Below are 27,283 nucleotides of genomic sequence, written 5' to 3'. Positions count from 1 at the left end.
GTGAAGCAATCATCGCCGCCCATGGACATAAGCAACATCAGATGAGCCACTTATGCGTTGCCAACCTTTGATAACCCTAAATACCAATAAAAAGCAATCACTTCCTGACAACTTTTGTTGGGGATTTTAAAATTTAAACTTTTTGTTATCAAACTCACACGATAAATATTTCCAGGTCTAATGTACCGATGCCCGGCGAACCGCGCGCCGAAGGAGCCAGACGGTTCGGGCGTGCTCCTGTGCGAGGACGACATCACGCCGTCCCAGATCATGTACGACGCGTGTCTCAGCGCTGAGGATAAAGAGCTTTATAACGCCGAGAATAAATACTTCTTCTGTAACCGTAAGTAGTCGTACTCTAAATAATACATATGTGTCCAGGGTGTGTAACGGGTTTACGCCGTAGCGAACTAAACGGTAGTCTTCTATTTATTTTTATTTTGACGACCGGTCTAGCCTAGTGGGTGACCCTGCCTATGAAGCCGATGGTCCTGGGTTCGAATCCCGGTAAGGGCATTTATTCGTGTGATGAGCCCGGATATTTGTTCTTAAGTCATGGATGTTTTCTATATATTTAAGCTTTTCATCATACTGTCCTGGCTGGTTTCATTTCCTTCCTTTCCGTCCTTGGAACTTTGGGCCTAGGAGCCACGGTTCTGGAGATACGATTTCTTAAATGTTTTTCCTAAATTACCCAAAATCTGATATTTGAAGCCCCATAATTTCCTTTTTTGTATGGTTTTAAATGCAAAAAACTAGTATTTGGAAGTAGACACATAACGTAAGACAATGAAACAAATTATGCATTTAAAACCATACACAAAAAGAAGTTATGGGGCTTCGAATATCAGATTTTGGATAATTTAATAAAAAAATTATAAAAATCGTGGCTTCTAGGACCAAGGTTCCCAGAAAGAAAACACGACCTACACCCCAAAAAAATTTTACGGGTCATGTTCCAAACACCCTGTGTTTAACGTTGTCCGAGTATCCACAACACAAACCTTCTTGAGCTTACTGTGGGGCTTAGTCAATTTGTGTAAGAACGTCCAATATTTATTTATTTGTTGCCTCTGGAAAGACACAATGTGACGGAAAGGTACGGAGATTATTAATAACGACATTTTAGATTTGACGGCCATATATTTGAATAACGCCAATAAAATGCAGATTTCAACCATATTTCCTTCTCAGGTCACAAGATCGAAGGACCAGATCTACCCCGCAACGGTACCACCGTGTACGGCTGCGCGCCCATTGAACGCACTTCTTTCAACTACACCACCACCAAATGTTCGCTGGAAGACACTGAGGATGTCGTGGTGCACTACCGGTATTATCCGGATCGGGTGAGTGCAAAAAAAAACTCCAAAATATTGGGGCAAATACTAGTGATTGATTCGCTTAAGAGCACAATCGGTAAGTAGGTATTCTATTTTGTTTGAAAGTAATGCCCAAAATTTGATATAGGCGTGAATCACAAACGTTTGTAGTATTAGTAGTAGTAAACACTTTATTGCACAAAACATGTAGGACATAACACAGAAATAATACAGTAAATGAGTACAAAGGCGAACTTATCCCCTTAAGGGATCTCTTCCAGCTCACCTTTAAGTAAGTGAGAGAGATACATACGAAATGGTACATGACGGCAAGACTTTAAAGAAGTAGCTGACCCTAGAAACATAACTAAATACTATATGATGCATTAGGTGCAAAGGCATATACAAAATAACTACATATCCAACAGGAACACAGCACGATTGCTAACGAAATATATTTTTTTAATAAACATAAAATCGAGAAAATCACTTCTTAGGCGGGACTAAAGCTCCCGAAGAACAGAAAGTTATTGCATTAGATATGTGGGGCTGGAGATAGTCTATAGTCAAATTAACCAGAAGTCGTCTCCTTCACGATTTTCCTAGACATCTCTTCTAAATACCTAAAACTGGTATGGATGTATTCCTCATGGTCTCCAGAATACGAAATGACCGGTTTTAGTTCGTGAAGAGGGGGACGGGTCGGAAAAAAGGGGGGGAAAAAAGACGAGTGCTGGTTTATATCATGGACTGAGTTCCGGACCAACGTCTCAATTATTCTTGAGGAGCTTGGCATTAAAGAGCTTTTGCTTTCCACGGTCAAAACTCAGATCCTCCACTTCTTTGGACACGTGTCTCGGTGAGACGCAACATCCATAGAGCGTCTGGGTGTGCAAGGAAGAATGGGAGATGGCAAGGTTAGAGGAAAATCGTCAATGAGATGTACCAACCAAATCAAGGCCACAGTAAACGAAAGCTCACGGAAAGCAGCTCTACGGGCGGAATGGTGAAGTGTTGAGTTGCTCAAAAATTTGCATAAAAGCCACGTCCACTCTGTTAAGAGTGTGACGAAGAAGAAAGCTCACAACTCTCAGGCTGCTTCTATCAACAGTATCAAATGAATTAACAAACTTATGATACGACTGTAGAAAATATTCCCAAGATATTCATCAATGATATACACGCCTTGGCATCTCGCAACGTCCGCTATAGGGGATTATTGGAGGACCTGTCACCTGTTGGCCTAAATTAGAAACTTAAACTTGACATGGTTTTATTTCCTTTCACTGCTTGACTAATACTCCAACAGGTCTGTAATCTAGTGGCTTAGCTAAAAATAACACTTGTGGTACGTCAACAGGCACAAGGTGATTAACGGCTGATGATGATGTTGAAGCACAGGGCAGGAGAGAGAGAGAGAGAGAGAGAGAGAGAGAGAGAGAGAGAGAGATTATTTATTTGTGAAAACACAGATACAATGATCGATCTTACAATTCTTACATAGGTTTCGTAGTCTCACCATGCTCTGCCAAAAGTGGCGTACAAATACTAACTATACTTTAAACATAAAATATGCATCATATTAAAATTTACTCACGAGATTTAGATACTACTTTATACAAATGCTGAATTCTAGAAAAAATTAACCCCCTTATTCATAAACGTGTACTAAAGTTACGATGCCGCTAATCATCGTTTGTCCCTTTCCGATTGGTATGATGATGAGCGGCATCGCAACTTTAGTTCACGTTTATGAATAAGGGGGTAAGCGTTTACGTTAAACAGATGTTAATGACAAACTATTGTCCTATCAACAGACCTACAAGTACGTGACAGAGCTGGACCCAGACCGGGAGGGTGTGCGACCACTGGAACCCCTGTCAAATCGGCTACATCTTCAGTTTACCCTCACCTGACATGGCGACCCCTGCCAGCGAGTTGTGGCGTAAGTATAACAACAGCAATATATACAACAGTACAATGGACCAAGAGCTGTACGGCCACTGGAACCCGCGCCAGATCAGTTACATGTTCAGTTTGCCCTCACCTGACGTGGCGGCCCCTGCCAGCGATTTGTGGTGTGAAGAAAATATGTACAATTCACAACAGACAAGTACGGACCGAGAGGTGTGCGACCACTGGAACGCATGCCAGATCGGTTAAATCTTCTGTTTGCCTTTATCTGACATGACGGCAGCTGTGGCTTGAGTACAATAATATACAACATTACAGCGAACCGAGAGGTGCGCGACAACTGGTCTGGGTGCGTAGCTAACCTGCTAATCGTTTACGCTCCGTAGCGAACGAAACGCAACTGTCACTGTCGCACTGATATGCAAGAGTGATAGAGAGACACAAAGCGTTTTGTTGTCGTAGCGCATGCGATTGTCACCTTGGCTAGGCACCCATAGATCACCTACATCTTCGCCCTGCCCTCGCCTTGAAAACATTGTTTTATATTTACATATTTGGCAAATGGAATAAAATAAAGTAGAAATTAAGGTAAATAAACTTATTCGATCTGTATTTGTTTGTTACAGCCGATGCTCGTAAGTACCTAAATAACTAATCTTCTTAAAACTGGCTAAGTTATGTAGTTTACAATTATAGTTTCACAATTTCGGCTGCCTGCCTGTCCCGTCTGTGGATTAGCCATGGCCATAAGAGCTAGACATGAAGACATGTGTGCAAAGTGTTCTCTCTTCTTCTAAGTCGGTCCCTCACCGCTGCGGTCCGCTTGCTAATTTTCCCTATGGCAGCTCTCCACTTCTCCCAATCGGATGCTTTGTGGAAAGCGTTTCTTAGTGCGATGTCCATCTGGGCGGATATTTGGTCTCACCATCTCGTTGGACTTGGTCCTCTAGGCCGTCTGCCGTCCATCTTTCCATTCACCACAATATCTCCAATTTGCTAGGGTCTCTGCGAGCTATGTGACAGAAGTACCTCGGTACCCGTTGAAGATGGTGGACAGTCTAAGTTCCTTTTCCAAGTTGACTCGAGCTTATATGGATACGTTAGCGCAGCGTGCAGTCCTGTGTATTCGGAGTCCAGTGTATTAGCAAGTGTTATTTACACGTTTTAATTTCATAGAATTTTGACGTTTAAAATAACACTGGCACTGCGTGTGCTATCAAAATCGTTGCACACTTGTCTTGGTCTGACTTTATAAAGCTTTAATTTTGTATAAACATATGAATTATTTAAGCCGACAAAGTTTTAAAATAACTAGTAAAATTTTGTGTAGGTAGAATTATTCTTCGCTTCAAACCCATGTCGTGGGGTGTTGTTACGTAAAATTAAAAGAAATATACTAATTATCTGACTATTTTTTTTAGCTGACAGTAAGTAAACACACTAGTTTTTTTATATTTTTACTTGTAATAAAGTTTTTTTTTTAATGTTAGATCAGAGAAACTAATATTTCAACATTTCTTGCAGCATTTGAGGGTTAGTGCAATCAAAATATTTTTAGAATTCTATTTTTCATCTGGCTTTCGTGTTTTTTTTGTGAATATGTATATTAAAATGTTTCTTTTTTGCTTTTAGATTACGAGAGTAAGTAAATGAAAATTATATGTAAATTAATAATTCTCTTAATTAATGAACACAATGAAACATTTTGGCCTTTTTATTTTAACTCTTACGACATGTTTTAAAACTAATAAAATTTGAATAGGTATAACGAGAAACCTATTTTAGTAACTACTTTATTCTTTTATTAATAAATATTTTAAACATTACAGAAGACGGTGAGTTATATTTTGATTTTCATATAAATAATTATATTAATCGGTGTGATCTTGAGCACGGCGCGCATAGTCCGGCGGTTCCTCTCCCTGCGGCCCTGACCACCGGCAGCTTGGGCCTTGCCCCGCTGCTGGCGGCACCCTAGGTTAGGTTTTTTAGGGTTCCGTAGCCAAATGGCAAAAAACGGAACCCTTATAGATTCGTCATGTCCGTCTGTCTGTCCGATTCTGTCACAGCCACTTTTTTCCGAAACTATTAGAGCTATACTGTTCAAACTTGGTAAGTAGATGTATTCTATGAACCGCATTATGATGTTTACACAAAAATAAAAAAATAAAGAAAATTTTGGGGGTTCCCCATACTTAGAACTGAAACTCAAAAAAACTTTTTTTATCAAACCCATACGTGTGGGGTATCTATGGATAGGTCTTTGAAAATGATATTGAGGTTTCTAATATCATTTTTTTCTAAACTGAATAGTTTGCGCGAGAGACACTTCCAAAGTGGTAAAAAGTGTGTCCCCCCCCCCGTAACTTCTAAAATAACAGAATGAAAAATCTAAAAAAAATATATGATATACATTGTCATGCAAACTTTCACCGAAAATTGGTTCGAACGAGATCTAGTTAGTAGTTTTTTTTTTTATACGTCATAAAAATTAAAAAAAAAATTTTTTTTCATCAAACCTATACGTGTGGGGTATCTAAGGATAGGTCTTCAAAAATGATATTTAGGTTTCTAATATAATTTTTTTCTAAACTGAATAGTTTGCGCGAGAGACACTTTCAAAGTGAAAAAAAGTGTGTCCCCCCCCCTGTAACTTCTAAAATAACGGAATGAAAAATCTAAAAAAAATATATGATATACATTACCATGCAAACTTCCAACGAAAATTAGTTTGAACCAGATCTAGTAAGTAGTTTTTTTTATACGTCATAAATGGTACGGAACCCTTCATGGGCGAGTCCGACTCGCACTTGGCCGCTTTTTTTATAATGTGTTTATATCTTTTGTATTGTTTTGTAAGTGTTTTTATATTTTACTTTTATGTCCATATTATAAAAAAATCCTAATCTAAGATATTAAATGAAATGAGAATAATATTAGTAAACTATACATAAATAGTTAAATACATAATGTACTAATAAACTATAATGTACTAATTTTCAGAAATTGTACCACGTAAGTTTCTTTCTACTAGTTATTGTATCAGTATTTTTGTGATTAAGAGGAAAGGGGAAGGAGAAATTCCATACAAACGTAGTCCCCATTTGCCTCTCTGGATATTAACATTATTGAAAATTATTATTTTTTTCTATTTATTTAGAAACAAACAGTCACAAAATTTTTGATCAAAGCTTATAGACAAAAAATAGACCAATAGTTTCATATGTAGAAATAAAATATAAACAGGTCCGTGGCCAGGCGCGGATCCAGCCCTCAAAAAAGGTTGTGGTCACAGCACAGCCACCCGAAAATCGGTCAAGTGCGAGTCGGAGTCCGAACTCGTTCATGAACAATCATGACTCTTGCATGTCTTAAACGATCGTACTACCGATCTCAATAGACTGAAAGTGTGACGTCACAAGGCTATTAGGGGGCTACTTTATCAATTTTTCGCAGATACTCGATTCTCAGACAACGTTTCGCAGGTCAACGTTTCATAGAGGGATTTATTCGTAGATCTAACTTTTAGTCGACATTTGCTAGTCTTGGTTCACATACCGTTCAATTCGCTTTTGTGTTAATTAGCAGAACACTGGCAGAACAATTATTGTATGAATTTCATTTGGCAGTAATCTTTTCGTTTAAGGAACCATTAGTAGATAACTTTTTTTTATATTTTATACATTTTTTAAATATTTCGTTGAGTAGTCTAGTCGACAAGTTCAAAATGGTCAAAAATAGAAATAAAAATACTTGAAAAATACCTCATTGAAATTGAAACAATTTCTAGAAAAAAGGAATTCGAATTCTAATCGTTTATCAGCACAAAAAAATTCAAAAGTTATAAAAAATATGGTATTTTGTTTTTTGTCAATATCTCATGAACTATTAACGTTTAACAAATGAAAACAAAAGATTCCTATAGTATTTTTCAAACAGGAAGGGTATGCTGATAGATTCTCATTCTCGCAAAATTGTTTGTCATCTCAATACAATTTTGCGAGATTTGGAGCTTTTAGGATATAAATTGTATGGAGATGATATCTATCAGCGTACCCTTCCCGTTTGAAAAATACTATAAAGAAGAGAAAAATTTCCAATAAAAAATCCAACTCTAGGTACTATAACCTCTATTTTTTTTTTATACTACGTCGGTGGCAAACAAGCATACGGCCTGCCTGATGGTAAGCAGTATCCGTAGCCTATGTACGTCTGCAACTCCAGAGGAGTTACATGCGCGTTGCCGACCCTAACCCCCTCCCACCCTCGTTGAGCTCTGGCAACCTTACTCACCGGCAGGAACACAACACTATGAGTAGGGTCTAGTGTTATTTGGCTGCGATTTTCTGTAAGGTGGAGGTACTTCCCCAGTTGGGCTCTGCTCTAGATCTGGAATGACATCCGCTGTGCTGTGCTCTATTCGTTATAGTTTTAATTTAACGTTAAAAATAGCCCTCTGCGCCTCATTTTCGGGATGCGCGCGCGGCGTGGAAAAGCGAGTAAGTAAGTAACATTAAATATTATTTTAAAGGTTGATTTTTCAATTTCAATTAATTAACACTTTTTTGGCGTAAAATTATTTCGCTTCGTGGAGCCCATCTTATTTATACACTTAACAAGATCACGTCACAAAAATTTTTATAAAATTAATTCTTTGTGTAAAATTTCAGAATAATAGTGAAAATTGACAAAAAGTTAAAAATCAGGGTAAAATTGTTAAATATAAAACAATATTATAACCAAAGTGTTTTTTATTTATTTTTATAGCCAGATATTGCTTATTATGTGTATAAGAAGAGCACCGAAATATAATTTACGCCAATTATTTGAACATTTTTTTTGTTTACATTTACGATGATGACGTAACGAACGAACGAGAACGAGATTTTTTTTTAATAAATTATTCTCTAACTCATGGCTATTTTCAACGGTAAATGAAAACTACAATGAATAGAGTTATAGTACTTGGGATTTTTTTTTATTGGAAATTTCCACTTCTTTAGGAATATTTTATTTTCATTTCTTAAATGTATTATAGTTTATAAGATTCGACTAAAAACTAAATACCATATTTTTTCATTAATATTTTTTTTTTAACTTTTGCAATTGTGTATGTGCTAATGCTAATATACGCTTCGAATACATTTTTCTAGACATTACTTATTCCGAATCTAATGAGGTACCACATGTATTTTTAGAAGCAGTATCTAAATTTTTCAACAATTTGAACTTGCTGACTAGACTAAAGTTATTTTCAAATAAAGTGACAATTTAATTAAACTGTAACTAACAGTTAAATTAGTAATTTAGCAATTGCGGTAGGTACTTACAACATTCGGATCGGAAATATATCGAAAATCGCAAACGATTTATGTCTATCGAGCACTTTTTATACATAGATAAACGCTACACTAACTACGCTAAAAAAACTCCTACAGCTGTAAATTAAAAGCTGGGATTATTTTTAAATATTGTACTAATATTTGTGAATGTTGAAGATTTCTAAGACTCCATAAGCTAAAAGTAAATAATCTTTATTTTTTACAAATAATTAGGACTCGTGGTGGCGAGAATTTCTAATTAACACCAGATGATCTGTTTTCGACTTGGGTAAGCGTGACAGTTATCAAACTATCAATTTACTAAAAGTAAATCCGCGTTTCAATGTTATGCCAACTAACTACTCTGTGTAATGAATTTTTTACAAAGATTCCTCTGCCATAGCATCTGCGAAACAAAAATCGGCATAATTTTACTCGGGGAATTAATAGGGCACCCTATTAGGGTTGTGGGCATGCCCATCGTGCCCACAACGGTGGATCCGCCCTTGTCCGTGGCCATTATATTTCGCGCGAGTCTCCTCTTTCGTCTTAATGATTGGGTTCAAAAACTGTTTGTGTAGTTCTGTTGTAGAGCCAAGGGCTCTGCAAGTTGCAAATAACTTTGCCAGAGCTCAACGAGGGGAGGGAGGGTTGTTAGACCTCCTCTGGAGTTACAGGCGTACATAGACTGCTTACCATCAGGCTTGTTTGCCACCGACGTAGTATAAAAAAAATCTTGTGTGACATGTCGTTTTGTTCACTGTTTTCTATCAGGTAAAGTATGAACTACCTAGCTTCTTCGAAGAAAAAATATCTAATTAATTTTGTTTTTGTTTTGATTTCAGCTATACCCGGTAAGTTGACTTAATCAGTTATATTCAGGCAATGGAATTGAACTAATTTTATATAAACTTGATTTGTACTAAAAATGGCACTAAACGAAATAAAGGAATCATGGAAAATCCACTGCTTCGGGCGACCAAAGAGAATTAAGAAGACCAAGAGTGCTCACTCCATACAACGGTTTTATTACCAAAAATATTATTATATTCGTAGTCTACATCTAGCGTCAAGTAGCGGAACTCTCAGTACTGCTACTCGACAATAGAGGTCGCGGCAAACAGAAACTCTAATGCTCAACGATTTTCAGCTAATATTATAACCAGAGTAGAGGGGCGCGTAGCGTAGGAGTTGAAAATAGAGCTCCGGTTCTCAGGAGAGCTCTGGAGTGAGCACTCCTGGTCTTCTTAATCCTCTTTTTAGCGACTCAACCGAGGCTTATCCACAGACATATGAATCCTTGGGGCAAAATTGTTTGACAAGTAGGGAGTTCCTGTATCGATAAACTCGACTGTCGATGCTAGTTCTATATACGAGTAATCACTCAAGGGTTTACTTGTGAAAATACGTTTTTATTAAGAGTAAAAATAATAAATAAAAACTCAATGTACTCTTCTTCGTTTTTAAGACAAGACAAAACAATTTTATAATTTTACTCATCCCAATTTTTTCTTCGTGAATGTCCCATTTACTATTGTTAAAGTAAACGACCAGAATTTGTTCCATATTTTCGGGTATTAAGCGTCTAAAATTAAGGGAGATAAAATTATAAAATTGTCTTGTTTTGTCTTAAAAACCAAGACACTCGTGTCTTGAGTTATTACAACGGTCAATAAGTACTATTTTGCTTGATAATGGCACATTTTATCGGTCATAATCATACAATGGAATAAAGTGGAATCGTTGAGCCAAATTGGAGTATGCGTCCACACCACCTGATTTGATCACAATTTTATCAGATTGGCGTAAAAATTTCCCGTTTGGAATGGCCTATAATATGTTTATAGAATCAAGATTCAAAATATTATTTATTCGAGTAGGTCAACAAGCACTTATGAATAATCATACAAATATTATAAAATGTTGACAGAGGACAGCATAGATGAATACGTACATCCGAGCATGCCGTCCTACACGAGCAGCCCGCGAACCATCATCATACCTCATGGCGGAAGGCGGAGTCCTAGTAAGTCAAATGAAAATATCTATTTCAGTCATCTGGGTGCGTAGCCTGACAATCGTTTGTATCTTGCTAGAATTATGGTTAACACAATGTTACATCGAAAAATTAGTCCAGCACAATTCTGCGGACTTACGGCGTGCAAATTTTATTTTTATTTAAATCGATTGCAGTCGTATCCATATCCATATCGTCCTACATTATTTTGACGTAATTTGCATCCGCCAGCCGCCCATTAATTATAATCTACCGTCTTAAGTATGCTAGCATGATAAAATTGACAACCTAATGACCTGCATTCTTAAAACTGATACAGTATCATGTTTTGAATAACTATAAAAATAAGTTCTGTGAAGTTCATTATTATTATTATCCGAAAATTATTCAGTTCGTTGATTAGCGTATATTGTACCTATACCCCATTTCATTTACCATGGCGGGCTTCCAGTTGAAACAGTCAACAATACAAGAAGTGACAACAAAAGATATCCGGCAAACTTTTTTTGCGGCGTCGTGTCTTACATGTAACTGTCCAGTATTGATCCTTTTGAAATAAATACATGTTTTTAGTTTTTATTTTTGCCCGAAAGAAATTTTTTATTTATTTATTTTTATACTAATAAAAACAGTTTAAATAGAAAAAAAAGTTTAAATAGTATTGTATAATTTGTGTTATTATTTGACCACACGCTGGCTTTGAAGAGCAGAGCTCGTAAAGCAATTGTTAAACTGCTGATGGATGCTAGGTGCTCAACTGTCCCAATTTAATTTGTTAATGTGCCATTATTGTTTTATAATTGTTAATACTTATAATTATTAGTTAGTTTAAGTTTCGTGACGCATTGGTTCAACTGTAATGTCATGTAAACATTTTTATCAATAAAATAAAATAAAAAATAAAATAAATAAACAATATCAACATTATGGTTCTCTTTGTGCAGTTTCAAGTGGCATCCCGCCATGGTAAATAAAATATAAAAAAACATATTTAACATACGTCTGCAAGAACAAAATTAAATAACCAATCTTCAGTTTTATTTCATTAAAGCCGGAGTGGCTCTGTAACACGGTTTCATACCATTGAATATGCACTTTATCGGGTCTCCAAAATGCCCAATCAATAAGTGCCTACCTCTCTGTATCCGTATTTCTGCCAGTACCTCAAGCAAACACTCACATTTCCACGGATTGTTGTACAAAGAAAGTAGATCTAAATCATGAGCGTTATTCAGACCGGACACGAAATCCGCTGGCAGAAAAGCAAATCTATTGTCATGTAGATAAAGCATCCAAAGATTACTAATGAACAAATTGCTTGGAATAAACGCTATTTTATTGTTGTTTAAATGTAATTCCATTAACACTTTTAATGGTCTGAAGATTTCCGGGTGTATATACTCGATTAAATTTCCTGATAAATCAAGTGTATATAATCCTGCACAAGCAGAGAAAGTTCTTGGGTTGTGAAGTCCAGTGATTTTATTAGACCTCAATTTAAGCACTAACAGTCGGAAAGTGTACTCAAATAGGGGTGGCTCACGCAACTTGTTGTTAGATAAATCTAGAGTCATTAAGTTGGGTACTGTCTGAAAAGCGCTCGGGTCTACGCGCGTGATGTCATTATTTTGCAAGAAGATTTGAGCTAAGTTTGGTAGGCCATTGAAATCGTTTGACTTTATTTCTGTTAAACTCGTTTCACATTCAAAGATGTTAAGTATTGTGGCGTTGACGTCTTGTGGTGTGAGGATCCTTCTGCCTTGGTAGAAGCCAGGCGTTTTGCACTTCTCCCAGGTAACGTAGTCGGGGATGAATCTTAACATGATCTCGAAGCCGCTAGCTGGGAGTAAGGCGAGCATCATCACAGACGCGACACCTGTGTAAGGTAAACAAATATAGGTAAGTAATCAAGGCTGGCAACCTGTTTTAAAAATAGCGGTAAATAAGTGCTTAATAAATAATAAGTAAATAATACGAGACAGGCTGAGCCTAGTGTAGGAGCCAGAGCAAACTGACTAGCATATTCCCTAGCATAAAAAATACGCATGTCCTTCCTGTATGTTCTATTTTTGATTGTATTTTTTGTTTGCGTTTTTTCTGCATGCACTTTTTGTAATGGTAATTGTATAAAACAAAATGCTGTTAAATCAATAATAAGTAAGTAAATATTCTTTCTTGTGCACCATACAGTTAAAAATAGACAGGAAATTAAAAAACTCTTTAAGATAGTTAACAACAGGCGGTGTTATTGCTAAGAAGCGTTTTACTTTATCGTAACCTATTAAGAACTTTATTGTAACCTAAATAAACCGGATTACCGACGAGTGACAAGACGGCCGGCCAGTCCGGTGGTGTGCCACGTAAACAAAGACACATAGGAAGAAACTGGTTTTATTGTTCTTAACCGATTAATCTGACAAGAACTTGATAGAAATGTTCTCCTACAACCCGGTTTTAAAATAATCGAAAGGTTTTGCGCTCAACTAGATTATTGACAGAATACATAAGACAATCGAGGTCACCACACACATTAAGCGCTCCCATAGAAATTTAGTATGGGAGCGCGACGACGCCGGCGACTCATTTCAGTTGCGCCCAAATTACGACCGGTACTTATATCATTGAAAAACTTTTACCAAAATTAAGCTATAGTAATATACCTATGTATAGTATAAAATGGTGTAGCATATAACTCAGCTGGGCTGCCCAAATTGTATAATTTCACAAGTAATAAGTTTTTGGCAAATTTGCATTTTTTATACAAGCTTTTATCGCTATTGTCAAATGGCATTCTAAAAGTTTTAATTATGTGTCGAAAGATGGCAGTAAATCTACTATGGCTACAAAGTTTACTTTCACAATCCGCTTCTATTTCAAATTCTCTACTTTACATTGTCAAAAAGCTTCCGACTGTGATCTAAAATCATCTCGAATACTTATTCGTTTAGGTGTGAGTGTGACCAACGTGTGACTATTATTTGATAATCGTATTAATTTATATATTACAGTACATATGGTGCTACTTTCTCGCACACGTGCGGGAATGAGCATTTTCAGTGCATATGTTGAAACTTTAAAGAGCCATATGTACTACAAAACGTTGTATGATACACGTGCAAATAGGTAATTCGCAACTCGTGTCGATTTAAAACACTCCCTTCGGTCATGTTTTAATTTATCACCACTCGTAGCGAATTTCCTATTGTCTGCACTTGTATCGTAAATAACTATTATAGCAGAAATAAAGAAAGAATAAAAGTATCATTAGAGATGTAAAAGGTCTCCAAGACTTGAATTCTTATATAAGTAATTAACAAGAACCGAATGAAGTGTCTCACGCTAATGCCACTCAAAAGTAAAGTTAAATAGTAACATATCATGTAGCCCGTGTTAGCTTAAACCGATCAGTCTCCACAAACAGCACCCGTTCACGAGTATGACGCGTATCTCAATCTCAGCCATCGCCTCCCTCAACCTTCGGGAAAGTGGCGACCCGATCAACAACGCCACCGTAAGCAAACACTTTGAAGCGAGCATGACATATCGGCCTTCGACGTTATTTACTGCTACGTGCTGTACTAATGTATCTGTCAATTCCTTGATAAAATGAGTGACGTTCGCGGCCACATTAGGTACTGTGGGAAGCAGTAACAGAGTTACTTTTGCAATCATAATAAAAGTACGGATTTAAGTAGGAACTTACCAAGAATTGTACGCAGAGTGGTCATCGTTGAATATTTTCACATAAATCACATAATAGAAACAGTACTTGTGAAGTGACCTTTTATACACCTTCGTCGAACATCTGAACCTGAGATACAATCGGAAGAGAATGATGAGCCTTGAGCACTTACTTGTATTTATAGTGATAAAGTTTATTGTAAACAAGCTCGATAAGGGTTGTATACTATCAAAAACATAAATATTAAATGAGAACTGTGAAGCATTACAGTAAATAGTTTTGTTTTAAATATTGTTGATGTATTGTGGAGTTAAATGAAAGCCAAGTTCAATATGAAGTACGAGTAATCGAGTATGCATTGTTGTTGACTTCACCGACAAAAGAATTGAGATCATGGGTGCCAAGTTCTGTGTAGAAAATATTTTTACTACTTACTGCATTTATTTTACTTGGGATTTAATTCAAGTTCAAGATGTGACTTGGCAATTTTTTACCAACAAACCAAATTAGTGAAAAACAACATAAGCCAATATAATAAAACATGTGCGTTAAATCTTGAACTTGAATGCACCACAAGTAAAATAAATCCATACTAAAAAAAATTTTCTACACAGAAATCTCAATTCATTTGTCGGCGAAGTCAACAACACATATACCTGTAGTTCATATTGAACTTGGCTCTCATTTCACATTCATGTTTTTGATGGGATATACCTATGTGGTAAAAAATGGAATGCTCATTGGGTTGTATATATACCACGTAGCCATGAAGAACTCAGCGGATTTTAATAATGTATTTCTGGTCAAACTTAGAGACGGTCGGCTTAGTTTCACAAAATATTGCGACTTTTACAGAAAACATGATTTAATTTAGTTCTAAAAGATACTTAATGTTGAGATATTTAATTTCGCTTATTTACCTAATACCTATTTTTGTCTAGGTTTTAGCCTCGAAAAAATCCAAGTCAAAAGCGGCAAGGGAAAATCGAGAAAGGTGAGTATTTGAACCTCTTACTTCGTAGGCGGGGTCACAACCGACTAGGCTGAGACCGGCAAATTATTCAACTTAATCTTTTCACAGATCAGCCAAAACGACTTCTCCGCGAAGATCGGGACCTCCAGCATTACAATAACGCTGTCCTTTGAGGAGTTTTCCCCCAAGTTCTTCGGGACATTCTTCGCCATCATCAACATCAACAACAAACCGACTCCTATGAAGTTCTTGTCTTTAAGTGAGTTCTTTTGAATTAACAGTATTTTCCTTGGACGATTTAATAACTGCGGGGGAGGGGCACGTCAAATGGCTATTTGTACGTAACGTACCAATAGCTATGTCAGATAAACGTCAGTCCATACAATACATATGTCTATGGAAGGTAGAGGCAAGGAATAGAATCTCCATAGGCAGAACTGCTGCAAATGTGTCCAGCTGTCAGCTATAAATAATAGTTCCAAATCTCTCTAGAGTAGCTAAGAACCTAGCCGTTATTAACGGAGTGAAGTGCGCTGTATATGATTAGATTTTTTTCTCAAGTATTCTAGGTATTGTAGCGCAACTATATGGTTTTTTGTCGGACACATTTTGGCATATGGAGATTCTATTCCTTAACTCTACCTTCCATACATATGTCCATTGGCCGAGGTTTTCGACAGAGGGTAAGCTCTTAAAGGCGATTTAAGTTGTTAAATCCTCCAAGTTATTTTCATCTTCACTGTCACTATCGCAATAATTTTAATCATCACACGACTCCTGAGATCATCTGTATTAATTATTAAAATAGCTTTTGTAAGCGTCACTCTTGTCATCGTAATGTATATTCTTAGATTTATCGCCATAGATACACACATCTTCTTTTTTGTTTTTATCATCACCACCGATATCAAGATTCCTATTCCTACCCTTATCTTCTTCATCAATCCGTGCATCATCATCTACACATTTTTTTTTATGAATACTTGGCATTTAACACTATGACTAGAACCGGTCCGTGTTATGATGGAACGATAATTACATGATGCTTTCTATAGAATACGATATGTCGAACACTTTAGCCCGGACTCGGACCGTTTTAAATTTGTAAGTCTGAATATTTTGTGGTCGTCGCATTAAATCGAAATTATTCAAAAAATTCTTACTTATACTCTATATCTTTAGGTATTTAAATAAAAGTAAACTGTGATGGGGTCACGTTCGCCGGGGCGGGCGTGGCCTCATACAACTCCCTTGTTCCAGACGGGAGCAAGGGTTTCCTAATTAGCTCAGAGGAGAGAGAGGGTGCAGGGTGAGACAAAGAAACCAAAGGTAATACTGTAACACAAATCGGCGGGCTTTTATGCCGGTTTATTATAAAATAAAGGCCTCTTAAATCTAGATGTCCTAGGCTAGGTACGACGCGGGGGATGATTCTAATTTATAGCAACAGGATTACGGGACGGCGCGGACCCTAAGCTACTCGCGAGTTTTGGGATCGGTATCCCCTAAGAGTGAAGGGGTGGTTGTGACGGGAGCGAGATAGTATAGGGGTGGATACCCCGGGTGCCCTCACGCGTCTGTAAACACGCCGGCACGACCGGGATAAGGAATCGGGAAGGGGTACGTACTCCAGGTGCCTTCACGCGTCTGAAAACGCGCCGGCTCGACTGGGCTACGGGGTCAGGAAGGGTACGTACTCCAGGTGCCTTAACGCGTCTGTAAACACGCCGGCTCAACTGGCCTACGGGAATCAGGAAGGGTAGGGTGGCTAGGGACCGGGAGCCTTAACGCGTCTGAAAACACGCCGGCTCGTACCGGGAGAGCAGCGGTCCTCACAGCAGAAGGCGGTGAGAGCGACTGCCTGCTATCTATCCTTGCTTCTTTCACACCAAAGTACTTTGGTGTGAGTGGCCTTTCCATCCTTTTTGGATTCTTGGCGGTATCTAGTCGCCGCCCGTAACAACGGGCGGGTCTTTCTTGTGCCTTTTTCCAGGGCGAGGGCTTCTGGGCCATGGCCGACCGGTGGCCGATCATGGCTTTGTTGTTGTTATTTTCTTCTCTTCTAAAAAGGCTGCCGGGGCCATTCCGGGCTGCCCAGGAGCTCGATCAGAGCATCGACCTCTTGTTCAGCGGGGGACGGCGTGGTTCTGGCGGCTGGAGCCGGCGTTGGCGGCGAAGGTGGAGGTGCAGCGGAGGGTAGGGCTGGCGCTGCCTGTATTGCGGTGGCTGAGGGCACTGGCTTCTTTTTCGTCGGAGACCCGGGCTCTCTCGCCTGCCGCGGTCTTGACACCCCCCTTTGGGTGGGGGGGTTTGCCGGCGCCATCAGGGTTGATGGCGCCGACTCTTCCACCGTGGGCTTCTCGATCGCGGCGTTGGTTAGAGGTCCCGGGCGGGACGGGGCCGGGAAATAGGATTTCCCGGCTTTCCATAGTCTGTAGGCCTTCTTGTACGATGGGCAATTCTTGTGGTTCCCAGGGTGGGGGCCCCTGCAGTTTTTGCAGGTGGCCTTCATGTCGCGGGGCCTGGTGCACTGCTCCGCGCGGTGGGGCTCGGCGCAGCGAACGCAGGCAGCTTCTTGGTGACAGCCGTGGGAGGAGTGGCCAAAGCCCTGGCAGCGGTGGCATTGTGCGGGACCCCTCTTCCCGCGCCATGCCTCCACTTTCACTCCTCGGATGTGGAGCAGCTCTGACACCCCGTAGATGCTCGCGTGGTCCCGGGCGGTCCCCGCGAGCTGCACGAAGTATAATGAGCCCGGGCGTCCCGCTCTCGCGCAGATCTCCTTGGCATATTCCACGGGGTGTCCATGCTTCTCCAAGGCGCCCATTAGGTCGGTTATCGGTGTCTTTGCGGGGAGGCCTCTGACGGCAACTTTAAGCCGCTTCTCCATCTCCAGCCCGTAGATGTTGAAGAGCGGCTTGATGACGTCTGTGGTCTCCCCTTTCTTCTTTGCTTCTTCGATGGAGGCGATCGCTGCGTCCTCCATCTTCGTCAGGTGTCGTATGATGAGGCGGTATTCCGCCTCCGAGCGGGGTTCGAAGCGGATGCCCTCCCCTTTCGGCTTAGTGAAGGGCGGTTCCCCGAGCTCCTGCGTGAGGTCCTCCAGGACCCTCGGCCAGCTCGGTAGTATGTCGGCAACGATGGCGGGGTATCTGAGTTTTTTCTTTTTTTGTGTACCCTCTCCGTCGTTGCCGCAAGGCTGCTCGCTACTATTGCTCTTTTTAGTAGTTATTGTATTATTTTTTTTGGGTGCAGTTTCTATTTTTTTTGTTTGTTTTTTGGCAGCCTTGCTGCCGGAGGTTGCGGTGCTCGGGACTGTTGAGCCCGAGGGGAGGGCTACGGCGTCCGAGTAGCTGGTGCTGGGCCTAGGTCCTGGGGCCTGGGGATCCGTCGCTGAGGCTTCGGTGCGAGTTGCGTCGCAATCGGTGGCCTTTTTAGGGCCGGGTGCAGGCTGCGGGGCGGCTCCTGGTCGGGCGCGGAGTCGCGGGTCTGTGGGCGGCGAGATTTTCTGGCAGACCCTCTTCGGGTCTTGCTTTTCAGGTGGGCTGCTCTCCGGCTTCCTCTTCACTGCCGAAGGTGTTAGGACAGTCGGGTTCTCCTCCAGGAAGCGGAGGAATGCGGCGTCTTCTGGAAGCAGCTCTACGCGTTGTCCCAGAGCGTGCCCTTGCAGCCTGATGTAGGCTGCCATCCACGCCTCCATGCCTGGAGACATGTTACCGACTTGCGCCAGTCGAGCGACTAGGATGCGATCCCGATCCAGTAGCTCGAGAGGGGCAAGTCGGAGCTGAGCTTCCCGCGGGACCGGCGAGAAGGTGCGTCCAGGGGCTGCGTCGGCCGAGTGCCACGGCTTTGGGGAGCCGTCGGCGGGAGCGGTTGTTGGGGCGTCCGTGATTTCGGCGATCTCGTCGTCGAAATCGGCGTCTGGCTGCGACGTCGTTGGTGTAGGTGGGTGCGAAAACCCGCTTTCCGTACTACCTACCGACCCCGCGCGAGCGGGGGGGTTGGTTTCCGTAGGCGGGTTTCGTGCGGGTGTGCGGAGAAACTCGCGTTTCGAACTACCCACCCTATCCGAGGGGACGGGGGGGGGTCGCGAGTTTCCTCGTTGCGGCTGCGGGTGGGATTGAAAATCCACTTCGTCGAGTACCCGCCCGACCCGGAGGGGTGGGGGGGTGCCTCGACCCTTCGTGCATCTTCGGTGTCAATCGGGTGTGGAGATCCGCTTGCGACGCATCACCGGCCGTGGTCCAAGCTGCAGTTCCTCTCCGGGCAGGATCTGGTTCCGCAGTTTGGGCGACCGGTTTCAGGCTTCAATGGGCAGCAGGCTATCTTCTCCGGCGAACCGGGCGCATTCCGACGAGACTTTTCCTCAGGAAAAGCGCGTACGAGTGGCAAGAGGGCTGTGCAGGTGCGTCCGAACAAGGTGGCTCCGGTGGCGTTCGTGCCTGCTATCTAGGCGACCGCGCTGGCTTTTATAGTGCGCGGCTCGCGGGGCGCGGGCGGGGGCAGCGACTCTCAGTCGCTCGGCGGCCGGCATGCGGCGCGATGGGTAGCTCGGGACAGATCACGCGGCGGTGGCGTGGTATTGTGATACGTGGCTGCGCGCGCCATCACAGTCCCGTCACCCGTCTGGAGATTTTTACCTATTGGGAAAAATCACCGAATTAGAACATGATGGTTGAAAGATGTTACCTCTCCTCGTATATTGTTGTTTTGTCTTTTTATTAATATTTACTGGATGCTATTCTATTTATCTATTATTTTGTATTTATCCTAAGTATTCGTATTCCTTTTTTCTGTATGTTTATTTAATTTGAGGCATTTTATTTTATGTCGCACCGGTATTTTCTTGCTATCTTAATTATTGTTAGCCTATGTTCTCTGTTTTACCCGCGTCGTTTGTTTTTTAAAGTTATTTATTGTAACTATATTGCTTTTACACTATTATACTATTCCCACTATATTGTTGTTCACTTATCGTAATGCTACCAATTCACTTAATTGTTATTTACTTACCCAGTGTATGTATCCTACTTACTATTGTTATGTGCTTCTATGGTTTTATCCATTTACTATCTCACTTATATAAATTTATTTTAAAGGTATTTTGTATTTTATATGATTATTTTGTATCCTTTTGTTTCGTATATTATTTTCACGGTTTATACTTTTTATTGGTTTTGTCTTTTACAGCACTGTCTATTTATTTCACTACACTTTATATATTTATATGTTATTTTTTTTTAAATATCTGTTAAATTTTTATAGGTTTTTTATTATTATTATATTCACGGTTTATACTTTTATACTGGTAAACTGGTATTGTCTTTCACTGCACCGTATTTTTATTTCACTACACTATGTATATATATATATTTTTTTTTTTTACCTATTCTTCTTTTCCCCCTTTTCCTTCTTGCGGTGGCGTTCGTAGGGCGGGTGCGCGTGGCTTTTTTAAAAAATTCTATTCTGCTCTTCTAATGTATGGGTATCCCTTTGTGTATAACTTACTTGTTTATTCCTCCCTATATGTATTTTTCTTACTCTAAATTGACGTTTAAGGATCCCATGTTCCTTTTCTCAAGGTGGCTGATGCCCTCACTGTGTTTTTTTTTTTATAGATATATCACTGGTTTTTTTTTTTACGTACAGTCCAACGTATTGAGGTGCTAACTTTGCCGCATAGTCGCGCTTTGCTCTGGATAAATTGTGATTTCTTTTCAGGACGAGATTGACTTGCGGGGCCCATTCACGTTTATTTCTGTCATAATGTCCTTTTTGTATGGCCGACGCTTGTTCTTGCTTACATTTTTCCTCCTTGCGTCGGGGTTCCTGGTCAGCTGATGCCGTTTTTCCTGGTACCATCCTCTCGCTGTACTTACTGGATTTCTGGATAGGCCGTCTGCTATCTCGTTTTGCGTTGCGCTCCGACACACGATATAGGCTAACCGGCCTGTGGGGTCCTTTATGCTGTTCAAGCAATGTATTGCTTGCTGGTCCGTTCCTACGGTGAACTGGTCGCCTTCTAGAAATGCCTTCATTTTCTTTATACTCCGTCGGGTTGCTAACCGCTTTTTCTCTGATGTGGTGTATCTTTATCTGTGGTATTAGGTACGCATCTTTCTCGGTTTTCTGGTTAATTTTACGTAAATCTACACAGGGTCGGTACATTTCACTCACGTGTTTATTTATTATTTCTTGCTGCTTCGGATTTCGTGGATAATATCTGTGTTTTACGGGTTCTGTTTGCTTCAATTTTATTCTATGTTGTACCTGTGTGAGCGGTGTGGTTGGCTGCGGTTGACTGGATTCGGTGGTTGTGCTATTCTGGTTTTGCTGTTGCGGTTCCGGTGTGATCTTGTTTTCTTCTGTGCTTTCTACGGTTTCTTCTCCTTCTCCGGTTTCTTTGTGTTGCCGCTGGCTATATTTATTACCGCGGTCATCTGAGTCTTGGCTTTCTCCTGGCCATTGTATGGACATTCCGACTCGCTTTAATACGTCCATCCCTATTATAATGTCCGTGGCTGACGGCAACACTCTCAGCCAGTGTCGGATCGTTACCTCCTTGATTACTATGTCGACCAACAGGTTGTCGTGTGCTTGCGTCCTGATCCCATTTGCTAGTACTATTTCTCTTGTTTTTACCTTATCCTGGTACGCGCGGTTCTTACATTCATTGTATACCTGTTGATTGATGTACGAGTTGGTGGAGCCTGTGTCTATAACGCCTCGGTATCGTCTTCCCATTATGCGTAAATTTATGTATAGGCGGTTGTCGCTCGTCTGTAGACTGTCGACTGCTCCTACCTTTTCCTGCCCTTTCCAGGTTGCTTCTCTGCAGCATGCTCTGCTCAGTACTCCCAGTTTTCCACACTGACTACAAAATATTTGACGGCTGCCTCGGCAGGCGTCTGCGTTATGTCCCGGTTTCCCACAGGACCAGCAACTGGTCTTGGGGTCGTACCTTGGATGTACTGTTTGGCTCGTACTCTCTCCCTGTTCGGGTTTCGGTTTCAGGTTGTTGTGGCGTCTGTCGTCCCTACCTTGGGTCGCTTGCTCACTGTTTGCTTGCTCGTCGTCACTCAATATGGCGTCGTCACCGGTGTATCGCCATGCTCCTAATGACGTTGTTGTACCGTATATGGGTTTTCTTATGTTTTCATACTCGGTTCCCAGTCTTAATAGCTCTGGTAAGGTCTTGTAGTCTTGTCTTTTGATGTATAGCTTGTAGCTTTGTAACATATTCTCGTGGATGCGGTATAACTTTTCTCTCTCATTGAGGTTTCCGTACCTGCGCATTAGTGTCTGTATATCCGTGACGTAATCGGTAAACCTCTCCTGGACTCTTTGCTTTCTGGTGACGATTTTGGCTATGAGATCCTCTTCATGATTGGCCGGAAAGTAGTACAACTTAAATATTTGCAGGAATTGTTCCCAATCGGTCCATGATTCAACGTAATTTCTGTACCAGAGCAGCGCCCTACCTTTTAAGATGCGTGGTAGTGCTGGTAATATATCCTCCTTCTTAATGTTGCTCGCATTGATGAGTTCTTCCAGCCTTTCTATGAACTCGACGGCGTCGTCTGTGGTACTGAATGATAGGTTCCACTCCTTTATGAGTTTTGTTATTACCTTTGCTCTGTTTTCTGCCATGTCTTCGGTTTTTTCTTCTTTCAGGATCTCTACCAAGCCCTTACGTATCTCCTCTACGGTTAAGTCTTCGGTCGGGATGCCACGTTTCGAGGCCTCTTGTATCAATTCGGGTTTCTTCAGTCGGTATATCCAACTTGTAGGCATCTATAATACCTACCGGTAAGCAGCGGTTGTACGGTGAACGGTTATCTGTGCGGGAGTTGAATTTACCTGGATGAAGCGTCGGGACTCCTGATGTACCTCTGTGCGGGCTAGATGTGATCTACGGGTGGGCGGGATGCGACAGTCCCCCCAAATCGGTGCGGTGATGCCACGTATAGCGGTTCTACGGTATATATACCTGGTACGGTATATGGCAAATATTTATTTATTTATTTATTCTTATCCCTGTCCTTTCTCGAGCACCGGTTCTTTTCAGGATACCGTCTGGACTCCTACGTGAGTTATTTAGTTGGGCGCTAGATGTGATGTACGGGTGGGCGGGAAGCGACACTCCCCCCAAATGGATGCGGTAATGCTACGGTGTAGCAGCCCTACGGTATATATATTTATTTATTTATTTATAACTACCCCTGTCCTCTCTCGAGCACCGGTTCCTTCCAGGATACCGTATGGACTCCTACGTGAGTTATTTCGTTGGGCGCCAGATGTGATGGGGTCACGTTCGCCGGGGCGGGCGTGGCCTCATACAACTCCCTTGTTCCAGACGGGAGCAAGGGTTTCCTAATTAGCTCAGAGGAGAGAGAGGGTGCAGGGTGAGACAAAGAAACTAAAGGTAATACTGTAACACAAATCGGCGGGCTTTTATGCCGGTTTATTATAAAATAAAGGCCTCTTAAATCTAGATGTCCTAGGCTAGGTACGACGCGGGGGATGATTCTAATTTATAGCAACAGGATTACGGGACGGCGCGGACCCTAAGCTACTCGCGAGTTTTGGGATCGGTATCCCCTAAGAGTGAAGGGGTGGTTGTGACGGGAGCGAGATAGTATAGGGGTGGATACCCCGGGTGCCCTCACGCGTCTGTAAACACGCCGGCACGACCGGGATAAGGAATCGGGAAGGGGTACGTACTCCAGGTGCCTTCACGCGTCTGAAAACGCGCCGGCTCGACTGGGCTACGGGGTCAGGAAGGGTACGTACTCCAGGTGCCTTAACGCGTCTGTAAACACGCCGGCTCAACTGGCCTACGGGAATCAGGAAGGGTAGGGTGGCTAGGGACCGGGAGCCTTAACGCGTCTGAAAACACGCCGGCTCGTACCGGGAGAGCAGCGGTCCTCACAGCAGAAGGCGGTGAGAGCGACTGCCTGCTATCTAGGCGACCGCGCTGGCTTTTATAGTGCGCGGCTCGCGGGACTCTCAGTCGCTCGGCGGCCGGCATGCGGCGCGATGGGTAGCTCGGGACAGATCACGCGGCGGTGGCGTGGTATTGTGATGCGTGGCTGCGCGCGCCATCACAAAACAAAATCTACCTTCAAATGGCTCCTTAGGCCAATTGAGGGTAGATAAAAACATTACATGATTAAACATTTAATGTAGGTTCAAGTCAGGTCGTTCAGTCACAGATCCAGGTGGTTTTGTATTTGGTTGGTTAACAAATAAACGTTATAATTACCCGTAAATTTAAAAATTGTTTGTTAACTTTTTTTAAGTCAGTTAAGTTCCATAGGCAGTTCATAGGTGGCGCTGTAATAAAAAATAATTAATTTAGTCTAGCTAATTGGTGTTGTACTCATCTCACTTTTCCAATGTATTCCACAAAAACCACTCACAGTTTGTCTCCGACTCCCTCAAAATACTCCGACACATCCGCCCGTGCCAACATCTTCGTTCCAGCTTAGGCAAAAATGTTTTCGTAGGTATGTCTGGCGCATTTCCCAACCGGTTTTCGCAAAATTTTGAGAGCAGGTTCCATATTTAAGTTCCAGTTTTATTTTGTCAAAATGGCGGAGTCAAACATAAGCCCAACGTAACCGATAAGTTAGCGGTGCTTAGGGGAGTAGAGGGTGTCCGGGCAGAGTCAGGGCAGGAGAGTAGTATTCAAACACGTAGTTGATCAGTAATATCAGTATCAGTATAACAAAGGGTGTTTATTCATAGGATACCAATCTATCTATACATGTCAGGTTATCGCTTAGACAAGCAATTTTTTTTTTTAATTTTTTTTTTAATCAAAAGAAGATTACTAAAAGCCTAAACTACTAATCTGCCAAACTGCAGTCCAATATGCGTATATGTCGCAGTAAACCATATAGTGTCACGTTTGCGAATGCAACTTATTATTATATAAAATATTCCCAATGCAGTAGCTAAACGCAGCGGTCGGGCTCGGCTAGTATTCGGAGGCTTTTCAAAAGCACCAATAGGAGCGCTCCACACATTCTGTATCGCGGCCAATTAGAAGCATCTAAATTTAAACCACTTTTTGTACTGATCAAATATTCTAAATTCACTCTTTCATCATCCTCCATACCCATACTATCAACACCCACTTTCCACATTTAACAGTTTTGGCCAGAACCCTTGTAAACCAGTACCTTTTGGAAGATTATACTTCACTTCATTATAAATCGAATTTTTATTTGAGTCGTCGAGATCCTGACCTGCACGGCGGCTACAGTCACTGCTAAACACGGAAAGTGGCTAATTGCCATATTACAGGAGCCTTTTACATTTATTCAGTTTTAAGTTATGCTCGCGAGGTCTACACCTCACAGAGCCACTTGCTTATAAAGAGGATTTTTTGTCCAGTGCCAAGCAACGTGGAAGTAACCGCAAAGACGATCGACGCCCTCCACGGGCAGAAGCTGAACAGTTCCGCAATTCCCATCTCCTGCGATAACTGCAGAGTTCATGGGCTCATGGTGCGGGCAAAAGACAATAATGTTTACAACATCCCGTCCAGCCGCTTTAGGGTTAAACAGTGAGTCCATTTTTACTGCAATACTCGTACTTATTTATTGTTAAACAGTTCTGATATCAACTGCGAGAACAAGTTTAAGCGCCAATTACATCCACACTTCCTGATTTCGGGCCTGATAATCGTCTTCGTTTCACGGAATATCAGCACATCATTAACAATATTCGAAATGTAAAAAATACTTTGTCTCTAATTGCCAAAAATGTTCAATGTTTGACATGTTTGCATATGAAAATTTTTTTACATTTCAAATATTGTAAACGATGTGCTGATATTTGGTGAAACGGAAAAATATTCTTTTTCGGACCCGAAATCGGGTCTGATATCAGGCCTGATAAAGTGTGGATGTAATTGGCACTTTAGTGCGTTCGGCGGCTTCAAAGTAAAATAGTGAGTATCTTTATATATCATATCTTTGAGGTCGCGGACTGGACACTCGAGCGCGCGCGGCGCGTCGAACAGGGCGGCGGCGGCTGGGAAACGGGCGGCGCGAACGGCGCGAGAGCGGTGATTCGTGCGGCACTTTAATGAAACTATTTTGGACGACCGCGGCGCGCGCCGCGTGCGTCCAGCGTCCAGTCCGCGGCCTAATGCAATATTTAGTTAAACAGCAGAAATTAAACAGTCCCGCCGTTGGAATCAACTGCGATATATTTGGTCCGTGCACGGACTGATGGTGCGGTTATTTGGGAGGAGTGCGCGGAGCCGTAACCAACATAGAAACCTGCCCTTTTGATATTTTAATAAGGGGTACACCAAATGAATACTGCCCTTACCCGTGTCATGGGACGCACGCAGAGGCAGCATCCACCAGTGTGTAAGGACTGTTGAGAGTTGATGGAATCTAAAACTAATAAAAACTTACTTTACTCTTTGGCTATGTGGAAGTGAATGAATACAAACTTTAGTACTAAACTTTACTTTTCTTTTCAGACTGCCAAATAGGTAAGTAATTAGACAATTTTAAAACAAGATAAAGGGTTTATAATTTTAAAATATTATTTTTTGTAATAAAATGGGAAACATCTAGGATAAAACCAACTGGGATAAGTTCGAACAGGACGGGTAACATTAACATTACACAAAGGAAATATTCCCCGATATATGAACGTCGCTGACAGCAGTGTTCTTTTTACAATCTTTAAATCAGTCTAGTGTTTTTAATACGTAATGGATATATACAGAGGATTACTATAACTAGCTTAGATTTAAAATAGACCCTTGAGGCATTGTACCAAGTATGCTGGCGGCATTTCCTCGTATCGCAATGCTAATACGTTGTGCGAGGAAGCCGCCAGCTCGTCGGTCACTAGTTACGTCAACCAGACGCTTCACGACTTCTGCAAAAAAAATTGTGCGCGCTGGACCCCGTGGACTTAAAGTTTTAAAGCCAAATGGTACAAAATGGTACTTTCTACCGAGGCTCTTAATAAATATTACGTTTCATAATTTCAGCGCTTTCCGCCTCTCCACCCCCGTTTACATTA

At 41.4% G+C, this 27,283-nt stretch overlaps 1 protein-coding gene and 1 long non-coding RNA gene across 2 annotated transcripts in view; one reads left to right on the top strand and one right to left on the bottom strand.

The window, feature by feature from the left end:
• The window catches only part of LOC133532641 (uncharacterized), a 30,949-nt gene extending 5,131 nt beyond the window's left edge, over positions 1-25,818 (top strand). The window contains 9 exon segments of the mRNA XM_061871399.1: positions 176-343; positions 1,195-1,349; positions 3,140-3,178; positions 3,180-3,267; positions 7,152-7,160; positions 10,488-10,583; positions 15,198-15,250; positions 15,338-15,488; positions 25,628-25,818. Of these exon segments, the coding sequence (XP_061727383.1) occupies positions 176-343; positions 1,195-1,349; positions 3,140-3,178; positions 3,180-3,267; positions 7,152-7,160; positions 10,488-10,583; positions 15,198-15,250; positions 15,338-15,488; positions 25,628-25,803 (935 nt within the window). The 3' untranslated portion in view covers positions 25,804-25,818.
• On the bottom strand, positions 9,563-14,954 carry LOC133532642 (uncharacterized). Its single transcript, XR_009801732.1, has 2 exons — positions 14,278-14,954; positions 9,563-12,450 (listed from the first exon to the last, which is right to left on the bottom strand). It is a non-coding gene; the product is annotated as an uncharacterized LOC133532642 (long non-coding RNA).
• Positions 25,819-27,283: the final 1,465 nt, after the last annotated feature.

This window comes from Cydia pomonella, chromosome 27 (genome assembly GCF_033807575.1).
Source record: "Cydia pomonella isolate Wapato2018A chromosome 27, ilCydPomo1, whole genome shotgun sequence".
Taxonomy (NCBI): Eukaryota; Metazoa; Arthropoda; class Insecta; order Lepidoptera; family Tortricidae; genus Cydia; species Cydia pomonella.
This window is presented reverse-complemented; position numbering and strand designations above follow the sequence as displayed.